Below are 26,983 nucleotides of genomic sequence, written 5' to 3' on the forward strand. Positions count from 1 at the left end.
ATTACCATGGGGAATGTGGGAGCAGCAGAGACCAATGCACAGATTCTTAGCCCAAACTCAGAACTCCTGTCTTAGAACAAGTTTGGGTCCAAACATGGAGTCATAGCCCATATCAGCTCAATCCCAGGCAGCCTCACCTCCCTGAAGGTCAGTCAGACCAAAAGAGAGGGTGGGGGCATTCCAAAGAGCAACCAGGAAAGCGGAGGAAAGGCAAAGCAACAGGGCAGCTTTGGGGACCCAAAATGCCCCAGCAGACAAGTCCAAAGCATGGCAAGGAAGGAAAGCAGTTATTTGCCTATACTTTAGTTTAGTCCTTACTGTGCATACAGAAATCTCTCCCTCCCTTACTGATTGTCACATAAAACATTCTTCCCCCATTTCTTATATTCTGGACTGAGCTCTACCAGACTAGAAGAACTCCTGCTCAGAGCAACTGGCTCAACTCCCCCCACCCCCATCACTGTAATGATGTCTTTTTTCTATGTCCATCTTGCTGGCCTCTCTGGAAGAGCCACCTTTGTAATTTTATGGTCCATAAATTTAAGATATTCAGACTTTGTAAGTACGCAATTCAGGGACTCTATGTAGGAAGAGTTTCACTTTCTCCTTGGATATAAAAAAGGGTGAGTCATCAGTGATTTCTTGGGGAAAAGGGTGAGTCTGGTGACCAGGGTTAGCTTGCCTAGTTACTAAATTCAGATGGCATTGGGCATCCACATTGCAAAAGAGCTGAAAGCCGGAAGCACTCCTGGAGGATGGGTCCTTACTGGGAAGTGTAGACGCATTCTCAGATAACAGAAAGAGAACATGTTAAGTGATATAACAGAGCCAAAGATGGCATCCCCTCTGGAGACCACACTGCTGGTAGAATAGACTGGCCCAGGTATGAGTTTAGACCAACCCGTGAAGGTTCAGTGCGTCCCAGAGGGATGCCCTAGGGAACCCTCAAGAGCTTTTCCTCCTAAGTTCCCAGACCCTGTGTCAGGTTCAGTTACAAGTGATCTGGCTTCTGGAAGGCCTGGGTGTCCTTCCATTCCTCTCTGTAGGTGCTGTTGGCAGTCATCCCCTGTGGTGGTGCACACTTCCCTTTCAGCTTGGCCAAAGAGTGAGATAAAGTCATCCTGCCTCTCCCCCTAAAGATAAATCTAAAGACTACCCTAGGGTAAAGTGGTCTACTGACCACCACTAAGCAAAAGAGTACAAAGGTGACAAAAGCAGTGCATTGTATGCGGGCTTGGCACATTATTACAGTGGACTTGGAAACCTCGGAGGCCCCCTCTTCCTGTATTGTATCTCCTGACTCCCTTCTCAGAGGGCCGCTGGCTTTGTGTGAGGTGATTTCACTCTACATTCCTTATCCTGAGAGTGGGGATCACTGCCTCCTAACACCCTGTACCCATGTTTCTCTCATTCATACCTGAAGCAAGGCACGCAGTCCCCCTTCTCTGCATGGGCAATCCGAATCTTCGAGGATGTTCACCCCAGGGGATGAGCATGAGCACCCAGCCCACAAGCTTCTGCTATGTACAGAAATCGTCCCCTCTGGGAATTTCCTCCCATTGGAGATGCAGACTTAATAATCTGCTGGTGAATGTGTCTCAAGCAGCAGAATAGAATAGAAAGACATCCTAAGAGAACAAAAAGGGAATGCTTACTTAGTCCTACAAAGAACAGTTCAGAGTGGACTAATATATACTAAGAGCCATGTAGGAGGCACTTCAGAGCATAATGACATTTTATCTACACGACAACCTTATGAAGTAGCTATTTTCCCCATTTTGCTGAAAGAAAAACAGACTCCAGTCACTTGTGCTTATAAGTGTTGGGCTGGGTTGCAAACCCAGGCTTGCCTACCTCCAGAGCCTGTGCTGTCTCCCCAGCTGATGTGCTGCTTCCCAAAGACTAGAATCTGCAAGGCCAGCTGAAGAGCTTCATACTGTGCCCCAAAACTCAGGAGGGGAAGCAAGAATCCTCCACAGTGCAAAATATGCCAAGGTGTGGGCCACTCACCCAGAAGCAGGGCGGGAGCAGGTTGTGGATGGATTATGGGAGAAACCCCAGAGTTCAGGCAAGTCAGGCATTCCTTGGGCGAAAGCCCCAGTTTGTGAACAGGTCAGCATCTACTATGGCTTGGACTCCCACATCCAGCCAATCTTTCGGCCCTCCCCTTTGTTTCCTTCTCTACCCAGCTCTGCCATTTGCAGGGGATAAGGCCAGTTACAGGGGAGGAGGTATGGAAGACATGGTTCTGTCCTTGCCTCCCGACCTATCTTTCTTGTTTCTTCTCTTGTCTTTTCTAAAGATTTTATTTATTTATCTTTGCTTAGAAGACCTGGACCTATCTTTCCCCACCTTCCCTAGGTGGCCCCCTCTGGCAAGATAAAGCAAGAAGCTTCAAAGAGAGGGTTTCTAGACTTTGCAAGCAACCTGAACCAGATGGCTGACCAAGAGCTTCTGGCTCTGGCCTTGTCTCACCTTGGGGGCTGGTTCCAGAGAAGATCTAAGGAGCACAGAAAGGCCCCATCACCCACTTCTAGCTGAGAAATCGACCTCTGTCTCTACTGCTAGGTCCTGACCTATGTGTAAGAACCCAGTGAATAAGGAAATTGCTTCCCTTGTTAGGAGAAACCCATTGCACAAAAGAGAGGCCTCCACAGGGGAAGAAGCTGTGGTCACTTCCCACCTCTGGCCCATTGACTCTCAACTTTCCTGCTGAGGCCCTAGGTCTCACTCTGATTTTACCTCTGTCTGTCCTTTAGTGAAATAGAACATGGAGTTTCCCAAGTTGGAGTGAAGAAGACCTTGGCAAGAAGGGCAGGCAGGAGGGAAGCTCTCACTCTCAGTATCCCCCCATGTGATAGCTCCCATGGCAGGGCTCTGCCTCTTCCTCACTGCCCCTGCTACTACACACCCAGCTCTAGGTACATGCCACTCTCTTTTTAAAACTCTGGATTAGAGGGCTACAAAGCCCATCTTTGGTTTTCTCTGGGCACAGGAGAGGTATCGGGAAGCATCTACACAAAGAACTTCCTGGAGCATGTGAGTGGAACACGCAGAAAGGCCAGAAGCACAAACAGCCCAGATCCGCAGCGCCAGTCTCGGAGCCAGCCAGGTCTTCTCTGGGACTCGGGCATTTTGTCTGTACCACACCCAGGCTCCAAAGTGACAGAGTCCCTGCTCCTTCCTCTCTCTCCTTTGCCTGTGTTCATGTGGCAGGCACCTCTTAGCCCCAAACTCAGTGAGCAAGTGTCTGAGGACTCGCTTCTCTCCCCAGTCAACACTACAGAAACCTGAGTCCTAGACTTCCTAGAGGCTCATCCTCAGCCACCATTTGAACTCTGAGGAATACATTTTTTTCTCAGGTGATCTGCTGGATTCTGCTGTTTATCAATACCATCTGTTATCCCAACAGTGCAGGTGAGAGCCCCCAACTACATAAAAAGGTATAGATTTTGATCTGTAAGGGTCGCATAGTCTGAGAACACTTCGGCCTTACAAGACTCTTGACATCTAGATACCATGAGTTGTCCACATATAGTGTTATAAGGAACTGATTCTGTCACAGATGGCACCTAAATTCTCTGTAATGTTAAATGTGGGGATTTGCACTTGACCCAAAACAATAACCTTTGTTAAAAACTCTTGATACAGCTGGGACCCTATACTTCCATTCTTGCTTAAGAAGGAAGCAGGGGGCCTCCCCTGGTGGCGCAGCAGTTGAGCGCTGGGCTGCGAAGCTGCCCGCAGCCTCTGCAGCGCCTGTTTGATCCCTGCCACCGGCGAGGGTCCCACATGGTGCGACAGACCTCTCCTGCTGCGCCTGCTGCTCCCCTCAGCAGTGTATTTCATCTGTCTGCCTGTTCTGTTCCCTGCTATGGCTCTGGTGGATTCTCTCACCCTCCCGTGCTTCTGACTGTACCCAGTGCTTGTATAAATAAATAAATAAGTAAATCTTTTTTTTTTTTTTTTTTTAAAGAAGCAAGCAGGAAAAGCTTTAAATTTAAGCAAGACTGCTAGTGAATGATTAAAAGAGCTTTGGAAGTTGAAGAGCCTCTACCCATAGGAATCTTCAATGTTAGAAAAACATTCAGTCCTCTCAAACATGGGCAAGAGAACTCCTTTTTTTTTCTTAAAGATTTATTTATTCATGCATACAAGAACTGGGGTACAGGCCAGATGGGCACGGGGGAGGGGTGAAAGGATTCACCAGAGACAAAGCAGGGAACAGAACAGGCAGACTGATGAAATACACTGCCAAGGGGAGCAGCGGGAGAGAGGAGAGGTCTGCTGAGCCATGTGGGATTCTCACTGGCCGGCTGGGATCGAACCCGCACTGCAGAGGCTGTGGGCAGCTTCACAGCGCTACACTCAACTGCCTGCACCACCAGGGGAGGCCCTGGACAAGAGAACTTCTTTAGGAAAGGAAGGAAATGAGGTGATCTCGATAAGACTAGAATCCTAGTGATTTATTCTATGTCTTTTCTATTTTTCATACCAGAGGATGTCTGAATCCTCTTTGCTCAAACCATTTTGTCTATGTACCAAACCCTAGCATCACACAACTTCGGATGGTAAAAATTTTGGAAGTTATAGAGTCTTCTTGTGGCTGTTTAACCATAAGAAGTCATTCATTCTATTTCTGCTTAAATACCTGCTTGAAGGTACTTGCATTGAAAGGAATTCACTAAGTCTCATGGTAAGTATGAGGGAAAGGCCCTTTCTCATGGTTCAAGTTTGCTACTAAAGCACAGTTGTACTAGCATATCTGCAGGCTCTGCCCCTGTGATGGGGTGGGATGCTCTCACCTGAGTGTCTATTCATTCACTTACTCACTCACTCAACTACTCGGCCATTCATTCAATTAATACCAAGCATCTGTGTGCTAGGCACCGTGCTTGCTGCTAAAGAAATAGAGGGAAACAAAAGCAGACATGAATCCTGCTGTAATGGAGTTTGGAGTACAGTGGTTGAGACAGTAATAAACGAAGAAATCACACAAACAAGTGTGAATTGCAACTGAGATAAGTGCTATGAAGAAAGGAACACAGTTCTGTGAGAGCTATAACAAAAGAAACTGACCTAGCTTGGAAAGAAGAGTCCAGGAAACCTTCCCTGTGGGAGGGATGCTAGAACTGATATTTGAGTGTTAAGTAAGATTAGCCAAGTAAAGTTGGGGGAGAGGGAAATAGAAAGTATTCCAGGAGGAAGAAACAACATGTACAAAGGCCCTGTGGGGAATAAAGATGGCATAATTGGAACTGAGAGAAGGACAGTGTGAATGGAGCATAGACCATAAGGGATAAAGTGATGTGAGCTGAGGCTAGAGATGTAAGTTTGGACAAGACCTCACAGAACCTTGTAGGCCATTTTAACCATCCATCTTTCTTGTGTGGGTCATAGGAAATTATTGGAGGGTTTTTATACAAGATAATAACACAATCAGATTTAACTTTTGAAAACATCATTCGTGTTGCTATGTAGAAAGTGGGTTGGAGGGAAGCCAGCATGCATGTGTAGAGGTCAGTCCATTATAATTGATAAGATGAGATATGATGGTAATGTGGACTGGCGTGATGGCTGGCAAACTCATTGGAAAGATGTATGGTATCTAAGAGATTTTTAAGAAGTAAAATGGATAGAACCTAGTGAGGAGAGGCAATAGTAATGATACCTAGTTTTCTGAATTGTATAACTCTAAGGTTAGGGTGCCATTCACTGAAAAAAGGGACACTGGTGGAGAACCAGATCTGAGAGAATAGATTGAAGGTTTGGTCCTGGATGTACCAAACATAAGCAATGTTTCAGTCATCTAAGTAGAGCTATAAATACAGAATACACACCATAGACATGAATGAGGTTTCCTAGTAAGAGAGTAAGAGTGAGAAGATGAGGCAGTTTTGAGGAACCCCAATGTTTAAAAACCAGTTACAGAAAAAATGAGCCTCAAAAAGAAACTAATAAGGATTTCTCTGGAAGCTAAGAGAAAAACAAAGAAAAGAGGCTAATAGAAGAAAGGAACAATAATGTCAAATGCCACTAAGAAGACAAGAATTGAAGTTGGAATTAATGGCATGAAGGTCATTGGTGAACTTAGTGAAAGCACTTTTAGAGTAACGAGGGGGCAGGAGCATGATTGGAGCAGCTTGAGATGAATATAGAGCACTCTTTTGAGAAGTTGATTTGGAAGGAAAGAAGAGAGAGTGATAACTGGTGGGGGGGGGGAAGTTGAAGAGGACATTACCTTAAGATGGCAGTGATTGTTTTACTGCCCCGTTGGGCAGTAAAAGGCCCAGTTGAGGGCATGAGCTTGAATAATAGGAGAGAAAAATGGTAGTTGATAGTATGAGAAGGTGGGAAACGGTAGGTTACAAAGCACTGATGCAAGTAGTGGTCCTCTGAGAAGAAAGGACACCTCCTCTACTGTTACAGGAGGAAAGCCCTGCAGAGACTGTGATGAGGGGATGTGGCCATCAGGTTCTGCCTGATGCTTCAGCATTCTCAATGAAGCAGATGAGGTTATCTGCTCTGAGTGACAGTGAGAGGGTGGACAGGGGTTGATGAGTCATGTAAAAGTGGAGATTTGAAACAATCACCCCAGAAAGTGAAAGGTACTAAGGAAATTTTGTACCTACTATGACTGTGAGGCAGTATTGACGGCTCAATTGAGATAGGTGATTTATAGTGGAGCAGGTTACTTTGTGACAACGGTGGTAGGTGGCAGCAGTAGAGTGGAAAAGATGAGAATGTTTAGGGACCAAGAGGTCAAAGTGAGGGCTGGGTCATCTGCATGGACACTAAAGTCCTCTAGGATGCTGGTAGGATGTGCAATGGAGGGTAGGGAAGCCAATGAGACATAAACCAAAGTCTTCAAAGGTCCAAATCAAGGTGTCAGCAGGGTTATTTCCTTCTAAGGGTTCTAAGGAAACATCTCTTCCATGCATCTCTCCTATTTTCTGCTAGTTGCCAACAATCCTTGGAGTTCTTTGACTTGGCTTGTAGACTATCACTCCTATCTCTGTCTCCATCATCATATGGCCATCTTTCCTCCACATGTCACTGTTTCCTCTGTGTCTGGGTGTGACAAAATCTCTCTCTTCTTATAAAGACACCATCTTAACTAGGTTACAGCTACAAAAACATTCAAATACAGGTACCAAGGGGGGGAGGACACAATTCAACCCACTACAGAGAATATCATCAGGAGGTCTATACATGATAGCAATTAGGAGGAGTGATATAGCTAAATGATGTGAGTCTCCAAAGAGTTGTGGTTTTTTGTAAGATGGAAGAAAACAAATGGTCTGGAAGTAGTAATAGGACACAAAGAAGAAGCCTACTCAATCTTCTGAGCCTGAGGTCTTGGAGAAGGTATCCAACAAGTCGCCTTCACATAAGAAAGAAGAGCAGATGGAGCCCTCTGGGTAGAACTAGATTTCCATTAAATAAAACAAGGTGAGAATGCTGGTTAGAGAGCAGCTGGACAAGCAGGCTCTGCCAGAAGACTCAAAGAGGTGCAGAAAAACTGGAGGGAAACATTGGGTAAAGAAGAAAGCAGAGCTGTATGAGAATCAGCATAAGGGTGAAGCCGTATGTAGTGATTATGAGACTCAATTCAGGATGAAACTTAACATTATGGGAATGGGTGGATGGCTTGAAGGTATGAGGGGCATTGTTCTAGTGTCTTTGAGGAGTTATCCTGCTCTGGGCCTGGTGGTCACAGCCCTGACTCTCTCTACCTGAGTGGGTGATAGCGCCAGGAGCTGCAGACCAATAAGTTCTCATCACTGTTGGCCCACACACTACAGCTTCAGAGTAGCAGGATCTCAGAAGTAGCCATCTCTACCTTTGTGGACCAGAATGGAAAGAACTCTAAGGTGAGGTCACTCTGTCAGTGACTCAAGGGGGAGGCTGGATTCCTCATACTAGAAGTCAGGAGTGGAAAGTAAAGCACCAGGTGGACTAAAATGTAAACATTGGTCTCTCTTGATTTTGGCTGCAAAGGTATGGAATCACTTGGGTTGTAGGTTTTAAATGAAGCATTACTCCTCTCTACCCTATGTGTGTCAGCTCAGCCACCACTGCCACAGGATCAAGCAAGTTTCAAATGCTACCTGGCGTTCAAATTAAGTCAATTACCTAAAATCAACAAGCCTCTTCTGAGAGGAGGTAAGGTAGGTGTGAACTCTTCAAATTCTGCCTCAGCCACTTGTAACTGTGTGACCTCAGATAAGTTACTGTGTGGCCCTCATTATCTTCATCTGGAAAACAGAGACAGTAACAGTTCCCACTTCACAGAGCTGTTGTCATAGTCACTTAATATATGCAATGGTTACAACAGTATGGTGCACACTAAGTACTATATGAGTATTTTGTTTGTGTTCATTGAGGTTTGTTTCATTTTATTTCATTAGTTTATAACACAGTAGCACCATACAGTGTTTTTATTGTTGATTCTTTCTCCCATCCTTCCACCTAATTTCTTGAGACTGTTCTACTTGCTCTAATCTCCCTGGCTCTCTACCTTAGCATGAATAACTATTTCTGGTCCTTCCCCTATGGGGGAACGTCCCTGGGTCTGTTTACCTCTAGACCAAATAAGCCCAGGACCTTCAACTATTGCTCAGATGTCATGGTTGCTGGTGCTGTACTTTGGCATTGTATCCCTGGTTGAATGGTTTGTCCGGAATGGAGCATGTTGCTGTGGTGGGATGGACAAGTGTAAAGAAGGGCAGAACCATCTTTTCCCTCGTTCTGGTTCTATACTTCTATTAATGCAGCCTAAAATCTAATTACCTCTTTTGGCAGCATCATCACTCTGTTGGCTCACATTGACTTTACAATCAAATCAAGGTCTTTTTCACATGACCTGTTGCTACCAGGCAGGTCTCTTCAATCGTGTGCTAGAGGAACAAGCCAACTGTATTTTCTGGGAGAAAGTTAAGTCCAGCAGTCAAAGCTCATTCTCTGGTGGGTTTAGTAATAAAGGAAAAGTGACCCAGGCAAGTGTTTAGTGATTGGAATTCATGGAGGATGCTATGTTTTGCCTGCCTGGTCAAGACTGCCCTCTTCTTCCTTATTTATAAAAACTCAACTTTGGTCAGAGCAGCCATGTGCCCAGCTAAATGAGTTGGATTTCTCAGCTTCCTTTGCAGTTATCAGTGTCCATATGTAGATGGATATCAATGGAATGAGTGTTCCATCCATGCTGAATAAAAAGGCAGAGCCTCTAGAAGTTCCTTGGTCTCTAGCCTTCTTGTCTGTAGCTATTTTCCCTTCCACCAGTCTATAATACAGAGATGAGGCACAGACCTGTAGCAGCTGTCTGATAATCATGAGACAAAAGGCAGGTGGATGAAAGCCTCCCTTAATAATGGTGGGGATAAAAAGCCAGGTGTCAAGAGCAGTGTCAAGCTGACATACTAACCCATTTAAGCCACTACTGTAGAGTTATCTATACCTCTGTCTACACCTAAATAACATAGAGTTACAATGTCAGAAAACTGGGGACCTAAATGAAGGGCAAATATGACTGGAGGAATTTAGACATTTAGAAACACAGGTGGGAGTTGGGATGGGAGGAGTCCATCGTGAGCCATCAGACCTCAGCCCCTGGATCAGGGCTTGGTTTCAGGACTCTCCCTAGATGGTGGACTAAAAACACGACTGAGCCTAGGCCTTCATAGGGGACCAGTGGTAGGTAGGGCCTTTGACTAGGGGATCAGGCACAGGACATGAGATGGAAAGCCAGGGGCAGAACAGGGCAATGAGTAGAGGCTTGGTGAAACTCGAGAGCAGACTCAGACTCGTGGCAGAAGGACTGCTTGATGCTGAGTTCCAGGGTGTAGGGTAGGGGTACTTTAGTCTTTCTTGTCTTAGGACAGTGGTAGGCTGCAGATGAGTGGAAAATTACTTCAACTACAGAGAGAGAAGTGGGCAGAGGTGGGACCTAGGCAGAGCCTGACAAGCTTCAGCTCAAGCTGTGCTTTAGCCATCCTGACACAATTCTTACCAGTTCTTAGATTCATCCCTAATTACATGCTCTTCTTTCCATCTTTTGCTTGTGACTGAGCATAACAGAAAGCTTCCTGTGTAACCACGCTGGTCTCTTTAAATGGCTCCGGCTTTTTCTTCTTAACTGTCAGAATTTCACAGGAGAAAGACTCTTCCCATCTCCCTCCACTCCAAGTTGCCGTCCCTCTGCCTGGTTGAAGGGCATTCTATCACTCTTCCCAGGCAGTCTGGGTCCTCTCAGAAATGTCCCACCTTTATTCCTTTATCCTCCTGCTTTTTAGCCTCCACTGGCCTGGGAGCAGATAGAGAGAAGAGGCTGGTCAGGGCCTGCCATCTCTGGGGAGCAGCAGCCCAGCTCTCCACCTTGGCTATTCTGCTCCAGGGGCCTGATTAGATGGTAATGGCTTCCCTTCCCCCACTCCAATTTCTTGTGCAATCTAGATTGAGAGAATGAGTGCTTCCTCTGATTGCTGATCTGCTACCATTTCTCCTTTGTGTACATTGAGTACTGTGTGAGTAAGTTTTTGCTAAATTGTGTTCCTGTAATAAATGGACCCTTGTGAGACACTTTTTGCCTTGTGTGTGCTGGGGGAGAGGGAGTGAGTCTTGCCTGAATGACTTCCTACAGAAAGCTCCAGAGGTTCTCAGAGCTGATAGCCTAGGTCTGGCAAGCTGCTCTTTCATTGGCACTCAAGGGTGTCAATCAGGTGGCCCTTCCAATCAGCTCTGAACTAGGTATCTGTGAGCGATTAGCCTTCTTTGTTAAAGAGAACACTGAACCCTCCAAGGACTAAACAAAGAATGGCTCTGGACAATTGCTAGGTGTGCAGGGGCAATCCCACCCATGTCACTAATGTTAACTCTTTGGTTTCATCCTTCTTCAGGTGCTATGTCTACTTTATTCCCTTATTCCTACCTCGGGGCCAGTCCTAGGTCCCTTTCAATTTGACCTCTGTTATTTTCCTCCCATATGTATTTCTTCACTTCCCCCTACCGCTGCTCTCTTTGTTCAGCTTCCGAACACCTCTCACCTGGACTACTAACCAGTCTCCTAAATAGTTTCTCTGCCCTCAGGATCCCCCTCACCCCTAGCCCATTTTCCATCCTGCAGCCAAATCAATTTTGTAAAGATGCAAATCTGATTGTGTCACCTGCTGCAGAAAACCTTCAGCCTCTTCTGTGGCTTAGTACCCTTGGGATAAAGTCCAAACTACTTAGCATGGCGCTCAGGGCCCTTGATGATTTAGCTCCTGCCAAATCCCCAGCCTCCTATTTGGCAGTGCTCCCACTTCACACCTAGTTACAATGAACTACTTTGCAGGTTTCTGAACATGCCATTCCTGGCTTTACTTCTGGGCTTTTACATATGACATTCCTTCTGCCTGGGACATCCTTCACACACTCCTATCTGTCTAGCCAATTCTTACTCATCCCTTAAGACTTCAAATAATCTCCCTCAACCCAAGACACGTATTTTACTCTGATGCCAAGTACAGCATCTGAGATATAATAGATCTTCAAATGATGTTAGCTGAATGAATGAATGCCCCCAACTCAAGTGACTATGTGCAAAATCATTTCTGAGGAAGCTGGTGGAATTGATCAATCTGCCCCTCTGCAAGAGGGAAGCCTCTCCTCAATATCATCATTATGACACTGTGTTATAATTACTTCTTTAACATGTTTGCCTCCCTAATTCAGCTGTGCTCATCTCCAGGGCAGAGCCTTGTCTGACTCAGCCCCTGAGTCCCCAGCATAGATCTTGGAACGTAATGAATGATAAAGTTTCCCTTGTCTCATATCCCTGTACTCTCCTCCCCACGAGCTCTCACAGCCAGTGTAGCCAAATTGTCACAGTCTTGGTTTCACAACCATACAAGGTCCCTCCTACTCGCTGAGGAGGAACATTTCTACCACCAACCCACCCACCCACCCAAATCCCTATACTTTTTAGGAACCAGTTCAAATTTTCTCTGTTCAACAGACTGTGGTGGAGGAGCACAAGTCCTCCTTTGGTGGTGGGAGAGCTACAGGGACTATACCTGACAGAAGAAATCCTACATACTCAAAATATTTACAAGGATGTAAACAACAGTACTTCATTATTTTTTTTTAAAGGATAAAATGTTTCCCTCTTCCTGAAACCTTTCATGCATCTCCCCTCCCCCAGCCTACCTCTGAGTAGTGCCCATGAATCCCACTTACCTCATTTAGCCTCTGGTGTCCCCTCATCTCAGTGAGGGGGAAATCCAGATTCGGAGAGAGAAATGACTCGCTCAAGCGCACATGGTGCGTTCGGTGGTAGAACTATTCCTGAACTCATTTCCAGTCCATGAATCCCCCGACTAGCCAACATGTATGTGGACCATGATTTCTCCTTAAGGCATGATTAAGTCTTCTGCCCCTCCGTCTTTCCAGGGGTTTATGGAGAGTGTTGAGAGCTCTAGAGCCAGACTGCCTGGGTTTCTATCTCGGCCTGTGATCTTAGGCATCTTAACCATGCTAAACCTCGGCTTCCTCCTATGTAGATGAAGATGACAGCAGTGTCTATCTCATAAGACAATTGTGACAAGTAAATGAAATAATGCCGGTAAAGTGTCTACAGCATTACCGAGCACCTAGTACACATTCATCAAACGTTATTATTTTATTGTGATTATTCTTCACGGGAACACATACCTGCTGGCAATGGTTAATCCAAAATTAGAATGTGGGAGTTACTGGGAGTGGGAGGGAGAGAGGAAAGGAAGTAGACAATCTGCTCTGCCTGAGATTTGGTGGAGTTCAAAGAAGGTTAGTGGCGCGGCAGGACGTTTTTACGTCTGAGTTCCTGGTGCCATGTGACTCGGTGAGGGTCTCAAGCACATGGTTCCGTCAGGGCGGCGCAGCTTCCTTAACTCTCGCACAGCTATTCTCAGCAGCCGGTAGGGGGAGCCAGGAAGCTAGGAGAGGGGAGAGGCTGCTGGAAATCTTACTAAGGGCAGAAACGACAACCCATCACTACTACCCATTTTAGCCTCCTGTTTTGCCCTCTCCCGGACACTCTCCAAGCTCTCTCCTCATCCACAGCTAAGGTGGGAGCTGTCCTTCAGCACCAGGGGCCGCTTTGGCCTCAGGCAGGACAGTGAGGGCACAGCTGAGTTAGGGACGCGGGACTGGTCCGATCCACAGCCGGCTCCCGCGTCGCCTAGTCACTGGGGCGAGGGAGGTGATCCAGGGAGGCAGCAAGACTCTAAGGAGCTGCCTCCGGCCTCCAAGAATCACTCCCAGAAGTCCCCTAGCCCTCGGGGGAGTGAACGACTGGAGAGGGTGAAGGGCGTCCGGTGGGCGGGGGAGGGGGTGCGCCAGGGCCTGGGACTCAGCGTGTGCCGGCGTGTGCACGCGGGGAGCGGGCCGATGAACGGAGGCTCTGAAGTGAATGGAGTTGGGGGTGGACTGGAAACATCCCCAAACAGCACAGGCTGCAGCCGGCGGGGGCTGGGGGGGGGGGGAGAGTACTGAGGCGCAGGCGCAGTCGGGGCCCCAGTCCCGCTCCCTCCTCCCCTCGGTGCCTCTTTCTCCGCCCAGCTCCCCCTAAACACACTCGCACACGGGCTCTCAAGGTGTTCTCCGCACAGCGGAAGATGGCGACAGACTGAGGGGGCATGGCCAGCGGGAGCCACGGGGCCGTGCCGCTCGGCGGCCGCCACAGTGGAGCTAAGGAGAGGCGGAAGCGAGAGGCGCACTAAGTAAACCCGGGCGTCCGCGTTCGGCGCCTGTGGCGCTGCCGAGGAGCCAGGTGGCCCGCCCGAGCCGGAACTCCGGGAGCAGCCGGCGCGGAGCCGGAGCGCAGCCTGCCCGGACTGGCCCCGGAGGACGATCGGAGCGCGAGCGAACCCCCAAGGGCCGGGCAACGGGCCGGCGGGAGGGCCTGGGAGGGCGTGATCGCGGCAGGGAGCGGCGCGGAGCGGGCGGCAGGCAGTAGGGCGGGCGGACGGGCGGCGGGAGAGGAGCGGCATGGGGCGAGCGAGCGAGCGAGCAGAGCGCAGCACCGCGGCCGGGCCCGCACGGCGGCGCTGAGGGGCGCAGAGCTGCGCCAAGCCAAGACGGCCGGAGCAGAGTGCGAGCCAAGCGGCCGCCGGCACCGAGTGGAGTGGCGCGGAGCCCCGGGCAGCTGAGGGGCCCGACACTATGAGGAGCGCGGCGCCGCCGCCGCAGCCGCCACCGCCCCAGTGCCCCGCACCGCCCCCGCCGGGACGCCGGGCAGCGCCTAGCGGGCCGGCGGCCGCGCCCGGGCAGCGAGCAAGGGAGCGCGGGAGGGGTGCGGGGACCGCACAAGAGCGCCCCGCGACTCCGGCCTGAGAGGGGCCCCGGGCCGGCCGGCTTCAGCATGCAGCCCCCAAGGTAGAGCCTGGACGGCGCCGAGGAGCTAGGAGCGGCGCGCAGCCTGCTCGCCCGCCCGAGACGGCCGACCGGCCTCGCGCCCACCTGCTCCCACCAGCCCGGACCCCCCCCCCTGAAATATGTTCAGGGGCGCTTGGATGTGGCCCGGGAAAGACGCCGCCGCGCTGACTATCTGCTGCTGCTGCTGCTGCTGGGCTCCAGGCCAAGCGACAAACCTTGCGCCGACTCCGAGCGGGCGCAGCGATGGCGACTGTCCCTGGCGTCCCTGCTCTTCTTCACCGTGCTGCTCGCTGACCATCTGTGGCTGTGCGCGGGGGCCCGGCCCCGGGCCAGGGAGCTGAGCAGCGCCATGCGGCCGCCCTGGGGGGCCGGCCGTGAGCGGCAGCCGGTGCCTCCCCGCGCGGTGCTGCCCCTGCCGCTGCCTGGCGAGCCCAGCGCGCCCCCGGGCACTTGCGGCCCCCGATACAGCAACCTGACCAAAGCCGCCCCCGCCGCCGGTCCCAGGCCGGACTGCGGCGGCGCCCCAGAGCCCACGGGGCTGGACGCAGCTTGCACCAAATTGCAATCTTTGCAGAGACTTTTCGAACCGACGACCCCAGCCCCCCCTCTGCGGCCCCCTGACTCCCCTTCCCGTACCCCGGCGCAGTTCCCCTCCGCCAAAAAAAACTTGCTCAAAGGCCACTTTCGGAACTTCACTCTCTCCTTTTGCGACACCTACACCGTCTGGGACTTGCTGTTGGGCATGGACCGCCCCGACAGCCTGGACTGTAGCCTGGACACCTTGCTGGGAGACCTGCTGGCCGTGGTGGCCAGCCCGGGCTCCGGGGCCTGGGAGGTGTGTAGCAACTGTATCGAAGCTTACCAGCGGCTCGACCGACATGCTCAGGAAAAATATGACGAGTTCGACCTCGTGCTGCATAAATACTTACAGGCAGAAGAGTACTCAATCCGGTCCTGCACGAAAGGCTGTAAGGTAGGGACTGGCGTCCGCGGCCACGACAAGCTGCCTTGGTGGCGGGAGCGGTGGCGATGGGACCTGGAATAAAAAGGTTTCCCCCACTCCTCCCCACCCCGCCTCCCCCCATGGTTTTCAGTTGGGCAGCACTACGAGTGCTACTTGGGACCCTCCCCTAAGACAGCATCTCAGGCATTCGGGTCAGGTAACCACCTGGCCAACTTCTATTAATAATGGGTTTGTGCACCATCGGACTGGGACGCCTGGAGCCCCGCCCCCGCACGAGGAGGGAGGGGTCACGGGGCTTTGGGCTGGCAAGGGGGTGGAAAGAAAGAGCGGGTCCCCCAGTCTCCATCCCCAGCCAGCGGTGGTGCCCCCTTTCTTTCCTGGGCCGAAATTGAAAGCCCTGGTGCTGACTGAGAGTGAGAAGGAAGGCCAAAATGGGGAGCAGAGTATTTGGCCACCTAACCGTCACCCTTTGGGCCCTGCCAAAGGCTGAGAGGAGGGCCACTCCTGGTAGCTGGTTACATGACCTAAGTTGGCTGGCCAGAGCCCAGGCAGGTGCAGCTCAGGAGTGTCTCTCTCCTCCCAAGGAAGCCCTGCCAACTCCTCTCCCCTGACAAAAGAAGGAGATGGCAATAGGGCACAGTGGCTCATGGGAGTGCCACTGATGGTTGGTGCATTACCAAACTCCAGTGCCTTCCCAGTGCCCTGGGGTAGCAGTGGAGGGAAAGCTGGCTTTCTGGCTGCTGGGGACAGACACCCAGAGGAGAGGGGAGGCTGCTGCAAAATAGGCCTGCCTAGGGCAAAGTTGAGTGCTAAGAAACTTCTTGACCCTCAGCAGGGTCGTTCTGGACAATAGGTATGGGGGGTCTCTGAACATTTGGGATATGCTGCTATTGCCCTGTTCACCCAGCCTGGCCAGGTAGCCTGCCTTTGGGAGAAGAGAGAACAGCAAGGTCAAAGGGTCAAGTGACGAGGAGACCAGGTGGGGTGGTGCCTCATCCATCCTCAAACCAGGAGCTGAGAGCTGGAGAGGGAGACAGTTGCCTCCTAGCCTAGCTCATCTCCCTCCAAAGCGTTGGGGAGGGTCAGAAAGCGTCCCTTCCCATACAGCATAACCCCTGTGGTCTTCTTCAGGTTTCTGTGCTCTTGGAGGGCTCCTTGCGGATTTGAGCAGGAGGTTGGGGAAGAAAGGGACAGCTCCTTGCTCCTGACTTCACTTTCTCAGTCTCCTTTTTCCTGTTCTCGTAACCTAGCAGTCTCCCTCCCGCCTCCCTCAGCCTCAGCTGACTCACTGCCTCACTCACACTACCAGATGAGATATTCCACTTCTTAAAGGTGTACAGACACACACACACACACACACACACACACACACACCTTACCCCACCACCACCACGCAGGGCAAAGTCACAGAGATTCAGAGAGGTCGTCACACCCACAAGCAGTGCCAGAGAAGCAGACACTGTGCCACACACATGCACATCTCCCTACGATGTCAGAGACATACCTGCAGAAGTGCTGTCACATGAAGGACACATTTTGTCACATAGAGACACACACCATCGATGGCATTGGAAGCAGAGGAAGTGGTCCACTAGCAGATGGAATAAATGATGTTCTGTCTTTTGTGGCCCTCCCTCCAACCCCACAGCTGGGACTGCTCCCCGCTCACTCACCAGGATGAATGAGAGACCACACCACAACTTCCCCATGGAGCTTTCTCCATGTTAGAGTTGGCTTTAAACAGTTTCCGATTTAGCACTAGTGATCCTTCGTGTTGATTGTATTTACCAAGCAGTTGGATGTAGGAGAAAGATAGCTGATGTCTCAGGTTCCAGAGGCCTCGTCACCTCTACCACTTGTTAGCAGTGTGACTTTGGGCATGTCACTTCACTTCTCTAGGATTCAATTTCTTAATTTTTCAAACAGGGATAATAATCCTTGCTCTTCCCACATCCTGAGACTTTCGTGAGATTTAAGCAGGAAGGGGGAGTATTTTGCAATACAAGTTTCCCTGCCTTCTGAAAGTAGTTTGTTCCTGTTTGATATGATTTGGTAGGTGACTTTTTGGATCTGGGAATGCTATTACCACTAATTTATATGGAAAAAATTTTTGAGTATTCCTAGACCCAAACAATAGCCTACCAACTCAAACCAAATGGGAAAACTCTACTTTTAGGTGAGGCGAGGGGAGCGTGTATGATGTAATACCCAACGTCTATGTAATACTTCAGGTTTCCAACCTCTCTCACAAATATTATGAGATCACAGCTGCCAGGGAGGTTGGTAGTACCAGCCTCCCATTGTATAGATGAGGAAACTGAAGTGCAGAGAGATCAAGCAGTTCGCCCTAAGGTCACTCAAAGAAAGAGCCAATGTGCCAGGTCTCCAACCTGCTAAGCCTGTGTTTTTTGCCAGGCCTCCTGTCAAGTTCCCCATGGCCAGGGCCCTCCTGCCTCTCCTTTGTCTCCTGTGCTCTCAACTCTCCAACCAACTCTGCCTGCTGTCTTGCTGCCTGCTGTGCCTGGAGAAGGGCAGTGCCAGCGCCACAGCTTTCTTCCTATCATTCCCAGCCCTGTTCTACTGCTCTCACCCTCAACTGAGGCCCAATGGGGTCCTTCACTCCATGGCACTATGGGCATGCAGGGAAAGACAGCACTTCTCTCCTCCTTCCTGCAGTCCCTCTCTCCCCACCCTGTCACCCCACCTCTATCCTACTATTTTCTGACCCCTGAACCTGATCCCAGTGCTCCGAACCCTTCTGTCCAGCCCTCACCCAGAACAGGATCCCTTGGAGAAGATACCTGGTCCTCAGTGCTTCTCCCGGGTGGAGAACCAATAGTTCCAGGCCAGGATGAGGAAACTTCCTCTACTTCTAGAAACCAATGCTGGAGGCTCTGCTCCAGGGCCAGGTGACCCCTCTCCCCTCCTCCCCCACCCCAGGCTCTTTCATGAGTGTCTCAGTCAGGTCAAAATTCCTGTGTGGTCCCAGAGACCCTGTTCTCTCCCTTGGCAATGTCTGTCCCTGTTTCAGGCTACTCAGGGCCCCACGCATCATACCTGTCCTCACTGCTGCCTGTGACACCTCCCAATTTAGTACCAGCTGTGACGTTTCTTTAATGTGCGACTGACTTCCTCTTGCACAGCAGGGCAATGTTAACTTAGGCTGGCCCTGCCCACCCCCGCCCTGCCCTCTCCCAACCCCAGCAGCCATGCCCTACCCCTCCCTTATTTCTCTGGGCACACACCCCTAAAGCCCTTACCTCCATCTCCACTTGGCCTGCCGACAGTTTCTGGACAACCGCCTCACCCCCTCCACATCTCTCCTTTCCAACCCTGCCATGCCCCTGCCTGGTTCTGATCGCTTCTTTCCCCACCCCTGCCCTTGCCCCTTCTACTCTCAGTTCAGGGCATTTGCACTGGAGGTATTTGTGGAGAGGGAAGTCAAACCCTGGCTTCTTCTCTCATAGCTATGCTCCAAGAAGGGAGAGAAGCCCATGAGGACAGTTCCCAGCTCTTACCAGTCAAAGGGCCCAGTTAGTAGCTGTCAGTGCTGAGGAAGAATAGAAAAGTTCTGCTCTATTCTGGACTGGCCCAAACCCACCTGGGTGGCCTGTGTGTTTGGTTCTGGTGCTCACACAGCAGGTTGGGAGGAGGCAGGAACTCATGTTTTCCTGGACTGAGTTGAAAGAGCTGTTTCACCTGGAGAAGAGGAGACCCCGGGGGATGTGGCTTCTCAGAATTATCACAATGCAAGAGAAGATGCATGTCCCAATTAGCCCCAAAGGGATTTCATTGTTGAGAGTTCTGGGTTCAAACCCAGCTTTTTGAATTTGTTACCTGGGTGATCTTGAACTATGGATTTCAACTCCTTAGCCTCACTTTTCTCATCCGTAAAATGGAGCTCATTCATCATAATAGCCCTGTGAAGTTGTTGTTAATGAGAAGTATACATAATACCTAGGAGCAGAAGAGCTCTTGTTCCCAGAAAATATCTTGCCTGACACAGGTGGACCCCTGGAGGGAATTCTATGAAGGTGACTAACTCCAGATTTTGGGGGGTGTTGTATAGGGGACCTCTGAGGTTTATTTAAGCCCAGATAAGCCCAGAGTTTAGGCCTGTGAGCAGTGTCTGCTCCCTGAAAGGCAGCATTAGATGGGGAAGGACTGGGGAAGGATGCTTAACACCCACACACAGGGGAGTGGGGCTGCGAGAGCCAGCGCCTTGCCTTCTGCCCATACCCATTGGGGCCCTGCTCTTCCTCCACTCCGGCTGGCAGCTGTTTCTGCCTCACTGCCTTCCTCTCTCCTCCCACCTGCCACAGCTTTCCTGCCAAGCAGGACTCCTGGGCTAACACTTGTGCTGAGAGCATGACGCTCAGGGCACTGGGCAAAGGACAGGAGTTGGCTGGTGGTCCCCATTGTCACCCAGACTCACAGGCAGGGAGCAGCATCCCACAGTCCACCTCCCTGATTCTGCTTGGGGATGGAGAAAGGGAGAAGCATTCAGAAGGCAGCCTCCTGAGAACCACTGCAAAGCCTCCCCTGGGAAGAAGCCTCCAGATCCACAGACCCTCCTTGCCCAGGAATGTGGGCTTTGGGAAGGGGCATGGAGCATGATTCCTGAAGCTGGGATGGAGAAGAAACAGTGCTTAGAGCTCCCATCAGGTTATAACATATTAAACATGAGACTGGAAAGGTGACTTCAGGCTACCCACATCTCTCCAGAATCCCTCACCCCCATACTGATCCACGCCTGCTCCCAATGTCCACATTTCTCCCAAATTGTAGTGCACACCCACACCTATACCCACACACCAGTGGTGACACAACCCTCCCAGACTTCTACTAGAAAATCACCTTGGACCCTTCCCAGACCACACCCCAGCCTACGCTTAACCCATCTCCAACCTCATTTTTCCCAACAGTTACTTCCACCCCTCCTAGGCCTCCCTTTTCCCCTACTCCATTCTCCTCACCTCCCACCTCTACCTCACACTCCTCTCACCCTTCACCCTCTGCCCTCTTTTCCTTCCCCCCAGCATTGCACCTCTTGCTTTTGACACCTCAGTGCCCCCTCACCCCTCACTTTCCTTACACCCCACTCACACTACACCTCCCTTAGCCCCATCCCTCTTCCGGGCTGCTCCCCTTGCATCTTCTAGTCCCCTTTCCTTCTGTCCTATTTCTTCCTCCCCACCCCTCTCTCTGCTTTCTCCCTCCCTTCTCTCCTCCCTGCCCAGGGTGGACTTGCACATGTGTACATGCTCACACAGACACACAGACGCACACTTGCATGGACACACACATCCCCCAGTCTTCTTTATGGCTACTTCCCATCCTTCCCACGGGCTGGTGCCTGACTACTATAGTCACCATAGCAACGGGAACCTCCAGGAAGGATACACTGGTATCTCCTGAAAGTGGGGGTTGGGGGAAGTTAGGTGGAGGAAGGGAGCCCAGCAACCTCCCACCCAATCTCATGGTCTGACTGGAAGAGTCTGCTGTATGGTGGACGTAGAGGTGAAGAAAGGGAAGGCAGTGGGTGGGACAGAGATTAAAGGAGGGTCACGGATCTCTGAAAACATCTCAAGCCTGAGAGGGTGCTTCTAAACCATGTGGGTGCAGATTGGTCTCTTCCCCGGGTGTCAATACCTCAGGGAAAGGGCACACCCACCCTTCTGTGTGTGGGTGGGTATGTAGGAAGACACATCAGACTCAAGGGTCTGATGTGCGCTAGAAAAACTTCTCCCTGGGGGCAGTTCTTTTGTGTACCCACCCTCTGAGGCTATTGGCCTGCTGTGTGTCCATACAGGCTGGGCATCAGACTTGTTCCCACCCCCATCTCTCAGCCACATAAGGATCCAGCTGCAGGTGCTGCAGGTGTTTGCTGGAAAGCCAGGGGCAACTTCTGGGGTGGGGCAGGGATTCTAGACAAACAGCCTGCTGAGAGCTCAGAGCTGATGCTAACCTGGGAAGGCCTGGGCAATCTTCCTGTGGTTACGAGCAGGCAGGCCAGAGAGGGTGCAGGTGACCAGGGATGGTGGACCAGCCTTTTCTCCCTAGACATAGGAAGGGCTTCAGAAAAACATGAATTTTTGACACCTGCAGTCATGTAGGTTACTTAGAGGGAAGAGCAGGGGCACAAGGTGAGTTGCAGCTGGCCCAGGGAGGGAAGGAGTTATTACAGAGTGGACAGGGGTCCCAGGGCCAAAGCTCCAGCTTGAATGGAATCTGGAGAAAGGAACTGAAAGCTGAGCTACAAGTCTCTGGGTTAGAAGACTGGGCAGGATGACTCCAAGGAAAGCATAGAAGGGGAAAAGAAAACTGCAAGCTTTTGAGTATCTGAGAGATGCCGTGGGTTTTATAGGTGTCCATGAGCTCGTTTAATCCAGCAGTCATCCCAGCTGGCGGTACTGTCACTACCCGCATTTTATAAATGAGACAGTTGAGGCTCAGTGAGGGCTAGCACCTCCTCAGGGAAAATCACTGAAAGCTGGGAGGACTGGGATACAAACCAAACACTGCTGTTCTCTCCCCAGATGTACAAAGAAAATGTTAATAATCCCCTCCAACTGTCAGAGACAACACCCCAACTGACTGCTGAGAGACTGGGGTGAGAAGCTGCACCAACTGGTAGGAAGGTCCAGCAGAGTCAATTGGTAGATTGTAGGAGTCCCTGGGATGACTCAGATTCGAAGTGGGGACCCACAACATCCTCTTTGCTCAGTGCCCCAATCTCTAGTAGTTGAGATGCAGTGACAACCACCAACCAATGTCCTCTTGGGATAGGGTCAGAGGATGGGCCTGAAGAAGGTTTGGGACAGGCTGTTTGGGACAGGCTCTGTAAAGAAGATGTGAGGAGCTGGTCTCGTCTTGCCTGGAGGGAAGGTGCCTGCCATATTCTCAGCCTCCATCTGCTGGATCAGCCAGGGCAAGAGGGGGAAGGCCCCATAGGCAGGCCCCACCCAATACCTGCTAGGAGAGCAGGAAGGGGAAACAGTGAGATCCTGTCACCCAGAGCATACTACTCAGGTGTGGCCTGTGCTTTGCACACCCAGTTCCCATGTCAGGGATTTGAGGAACCCCAGCCTAGGATGGTTAGGTTTCTCTTGAAGATAGAAGGAAGTACCAAAACCACATTCTGCCTGGAGAGGGACTTGTGGTGGTGGGTGTTGCCAATGTTTCCTGCTTTTTTTTTTTTCCTTTTCCTGGTCTCTTATTTAGGTTTTCTAAATTCCTGCTATGAGTGAGACCATCTGGTATTTTTCTTTTTCTTTCTGACTTATTTAGCTGAGCATGATCCCTGCATGTGTTTATCTTTTTTGATTGCTTGCAATCTGCATGTGTTTATCTTTTTTGATTGCTGAGTAATATTCCATTGTGTATATGTACCACATCTTCTTGATCCAGTCATCTATTTTTGGGCATTTGGGTTGTTTCCATAGCTTAGCTATTGTAAATAGTGCTGCTATAAACATAGGGGTGCAGGTGCCCTTTGGAATTACAGTTTCTGTGTCCTTTGGGCAAATACCTAGGAGTGGAATTGCTGGATCATATGGAAGCTCTATGTTTAGTAGGTCAAGAAATCTCCACACAGCTCTCCATAGTGGTTGGACCAGTTTGCACTCCCACCAGCAGTGCAGGAGAGTTCCTTTTTCTCCACAACCTCGCCAACATTTGTTGTTGCTAGTTTTTTTAATATGTGCCATTCTCACTGGTGTAAGATGGTATCTCATGGTAGTTTTGATTTGCATTTCCCTGATTACAAGTGATGTTGAACATTTTTTCATATGCCTGTTGGCCATTTGCATTTCTTCTTCAGAGAAGTTTCTTTTTAGCTCTTCTGCCCATTTTTTGACTGGATTATTGCACTGGAACAAAGAAATTTTGTTCAATAAATGGTGCTGGAAAAACTGGGTCGCTACATGCAAAAGAATGAAGCTTGACCACTACCTCACACCATGCACAAAAACCAACTCAAAATGGATTAAAGAACTAGACATAAGACCTGAAACCATAAAATACACAGAAGAAAATATAGGTGAAACACTATATGACATGCACCTCAAAGACATCTTTACAGACACATCACCCAAAGCAGTGATAGTGAAGGCAAAGATAAACAGCTGGGACTACATCAGATTAAAGAGCTTCTGCACAGCAAAAGAGACAATAACCAAAACAAAGAGAAACCCCACCGACTGGGAGAAAATTTTTGCACACAACACTAACTATAAAGGACTAATCACAAAAATCTATAAAGAGCTAATGAGACTCAACAAAAACAAAGAAAATAATCCAGTCAAAAAAAAATTTTTTTTTTTGAGATAATGTTAGGATACCCCCATCAGGTATTGCCACAATAGTGCACCCAAATGCTTGTCTTTTCGTTTGGTTTTCAGCAGATAGCAAGGCTACATGATTGATCTGTAATAGGTGAGCATGTCTGTTGAATACTGAACTCGAGTAAAACTCACAGCCAAGTGAACTCTTCAGAATTATTATAGACTTAGAATCTTTTAAAAATACATTTTCTTTAATCCATTACAAACAAATACGGTCTTTGAGAAATTTTGGGAAAAATTTCCAAGATAATCTTAATGTTATATAGTGTATGTCTTTTTATGGAGATGGATGGATGGATGGCTTAATGTAGGTAGATATATGAGGATATACAGCTATCTTTTTAGATTTGTTATTGTAGTAAAATATGCATAATATAAAGCATATCCTTTTAACCACTAAAAGCATACAACTCAGCTGCATTAAGTACATTGGCAACCATCACCATTATTTCTAAAATGTTTTCATTCTCCTAAATGGAAACTATATCCATCAAACAGAAACTCTCCATTCCCCCGTCCACAGACCCTGGTAACCTCTACAGTCATGCATTGCTTAATGACATTTCTGTCAAAAATGGACTTCATATGGGGTGCTGGTCACAGCAGGCTATGCCATACAGCCTAGGTAGGCTAGATCTTGTAGGTTTGTGTGATAATACACCATGATGTTTGCCCAGTGATGGCATTACATGTGGTATACTTCTCAGACTGAATCCCCTTGGTTAATCTACACCTGACTGTATTTTACTTTTGATCTCTGTGAATTTGACTATTCTAGGTACCTCATTTAAGTGGAATCATCACAATTTGTCCTTTTGTGTCTGACTCAACCTCATTTAACAATGTTTTCAAGATTCATCCATATCCTAGCATATATCAGCACTTCATTCCTCCTTATGGTCAAATAATATTCCATTGTATGGATATGCCACATTTGTTTACCCATTCATCTCTTGATGGACACATGGGTTGTTTCCACCTTTGGGCAATTATGAATAAAGCTGCTATGAACATTCATATAAGCAAGCTTTCGTGCGGAGATACGTTTTCATTTCCTTCAACCTTTTGGCTATTGTGAATAATGTGGCTATAAAAATCATATATAAGTATCTGTTTGAGTCCCTACTTTCAATTCTTTGGGGTATATACCTAGATGTGGTTTTGCTAGATCATGTGGTAATTTTATATTTAAATTTGTGAGGAATGGCCATACTGTTGCCCATAGCATCTGCACCATTTTACATTCTCCCCAGCAATACACCAGGGTTCCAGTTTCTCCACATCCTCATCAACACTTATTATTTTCCATTTTTTTAGTAATAGCTATTCTATAAATGTGACTACAGATTTTACACAGTGGAAATATTTTTTTTGCCCTGCTCTTTAACTTATTGTTAGTTACACTGAGTATCTTTCCATGTAATTAAATATTCATAAACATCATTTCTGATGAGTGTACAATGTTCCATTAAATATAGTTAATTTATTTAACTACTTCCCTATTAGATGTTACTTTACTTCCAACTTTTATTATTATAAATAATGGTGTGATGAATATCTTCGTTCGTAAATCTTTGTCAGATCAGATCTATGACTTTTTTAATAAATGCTATCTCAATAATTCTTTTCTTATTTCTCTACTTTGCTGAGTTTCTTAAATAACAAAATAATCCATGCTTATTGTACCAAATCTAATGATACAGAGCTTATAAAGAAAACATTAATAATATTCCCATTCCCTCCCTTCCTAGTCTCACCGCCCTAAGGTCACTGATATTAACAATTGGTGTCTATCCTTCCAACCCTCTTTCCAGGCTTATGTAAACATTTGCACACAAAATGACTTTTCTTTGTTTTGCATACAAATGGGAGCATAAACTTTAATTCCACAGGATGAACATTTGGGATTAGTCTTACAGAATCAAAGAGTGTTAACCTTTTTAAGGCTCTTGACATACATATTTCTTTCTTACCAACTTTCTTTCCAAAAGGATTACTTGTTTATGCACTCACCAAAAGTTTGGACTAATTTACCACCCCTTTCCTGTACTGAATATCATATTAAAGCTTTACTAATTTGGAGTTGAAAAGTGGCATAGCATTAGCTTTTGATTTGCATTCCTTGGTCAAACATTTGTTTTTCTTGTGTATAAACTACTTGTTATTTCTTGTTTTATGGATTGTCTGTTCATGTTCATGTGTTCCTCTTATTGATTTGTATACTCTTTTATGTGTATTAATGATTTTAACCTTTTTCTGATCACATTTATGGAAGTTTTTTTTTTTTTAATTTGTCATTGGAATCTTAGAGCTGAAAGGAGGGAATGGGAAAGAAGGAAACTACCTAGGCACTTTTGATGTATAGTATAGCTCACTCAGTTCTTACATCTGCCTTGTGAGGCAATTATATATATTTATGACCATTTTACATAGGAGAAGGCTCAGAGAGGTTAAATAACTAGTTCAGGGTCATCCAGCTCTAGTAAGAATTGGAGCTGTGATTTGGATCCAGGTCAAATCTAGACATTTGACTACCACAAGGCAACAGTACAATCCAATTTGTGTCCGTGTGATTATACTATAGGAAAAGCTCTGTGCTAATTGCTTCACAGACACTATTTACAGAAAGGAAAGGGTAAGTGCTTTTACTATCTCCATTTTACAGATGAGGAAAAATTAGATCAGGAAATTAAACATGCTTGAAGTATAACTGTTAAGAACAAACCTAAGATTTGACAGCGGGACTGTTAGAGTTTAAGAATATTTGGCCTTGTCTTCTTTCCATAGATGCTGTTTCCCTCAGGACATTTTCTTGGTTCCAAATTGAAGCCCAGAGAGGAAAGCACTTTGCAAACAGTCACATAGCATAGTAGTGGCTGAGTCCCTGCTTCCTTACAAATGACTTGTGCAAGCTACACACTAGTTAGTGGCAGAGCCAGAATCTGAAGGTAGCTGTGGCTAACTCTCCAACTGACTGGAACAAAGACTTTACAGTGAAGACCATTTATGGAACAATCTGGGGGAAAGGAGCAACTAGAGTACGTTGCCATCCTGAGACTTTTCTGAAGGAATGAATTCTGGCATTAGAGTTTTCCAGAACAAAGCAGTTCCAGAACCCCTTAAATGATAAAATCTGGGACAGGAAAACTCCCATCAGAAGGCAAGACAACTTTCTACAAGGAGACAGCGTCCCATCATTCACAAGTTGTCAAAGATTAGAGCAGGATTAGTAAGACTTGGACTGTGGGTAGGAAGCTGGTCAGTATGGAAGAAACAAAGC

General features: G+C 48.4%; 1 protein-coding gene across 1 annotated transcript in view; it reads left to right on the top strand.

Moving 5' to 3' along the window:
* The first annotated feature begins 14,507 nt into the window (after positions 1 to 14,507).
* Positions 14,508 to 26,983, top strand: part of NALF2 (NALCN channel auxiliary factor 2) — a 25,895-nt gene continuing 13,419 nt past the window's right edge. The window contains 2 exon segments of the mRNA XM_037513045.2: positions 14,508 to 14,592; positions 14,595 to 15,367. Coding sequence (XP_037368942.1) covers positions 14,514 to 14,592; positions 14,595 to 15,367 — 852 coding nt within the window. The 5' untranslated portion in view covers positions 14,508 to 14,513.

The sequence above is a fragment of the Talpa occidentalis genome, unplaced genomic scaffold, assembly GCF_014898055.3.
Source record: "Talpa occidentalis isolate TD23 unplaced genomic scaffold, MPIMG_talOcc4v2.1 talOcc4.15, whole genome shotgun sequence".
NCBI classification, from domain to species: Eukaryota; Metazoa; Chordata; class Mammalia; order Eulipotyphla; family Talpidae; genus Talpa; species Talpa occidentalis.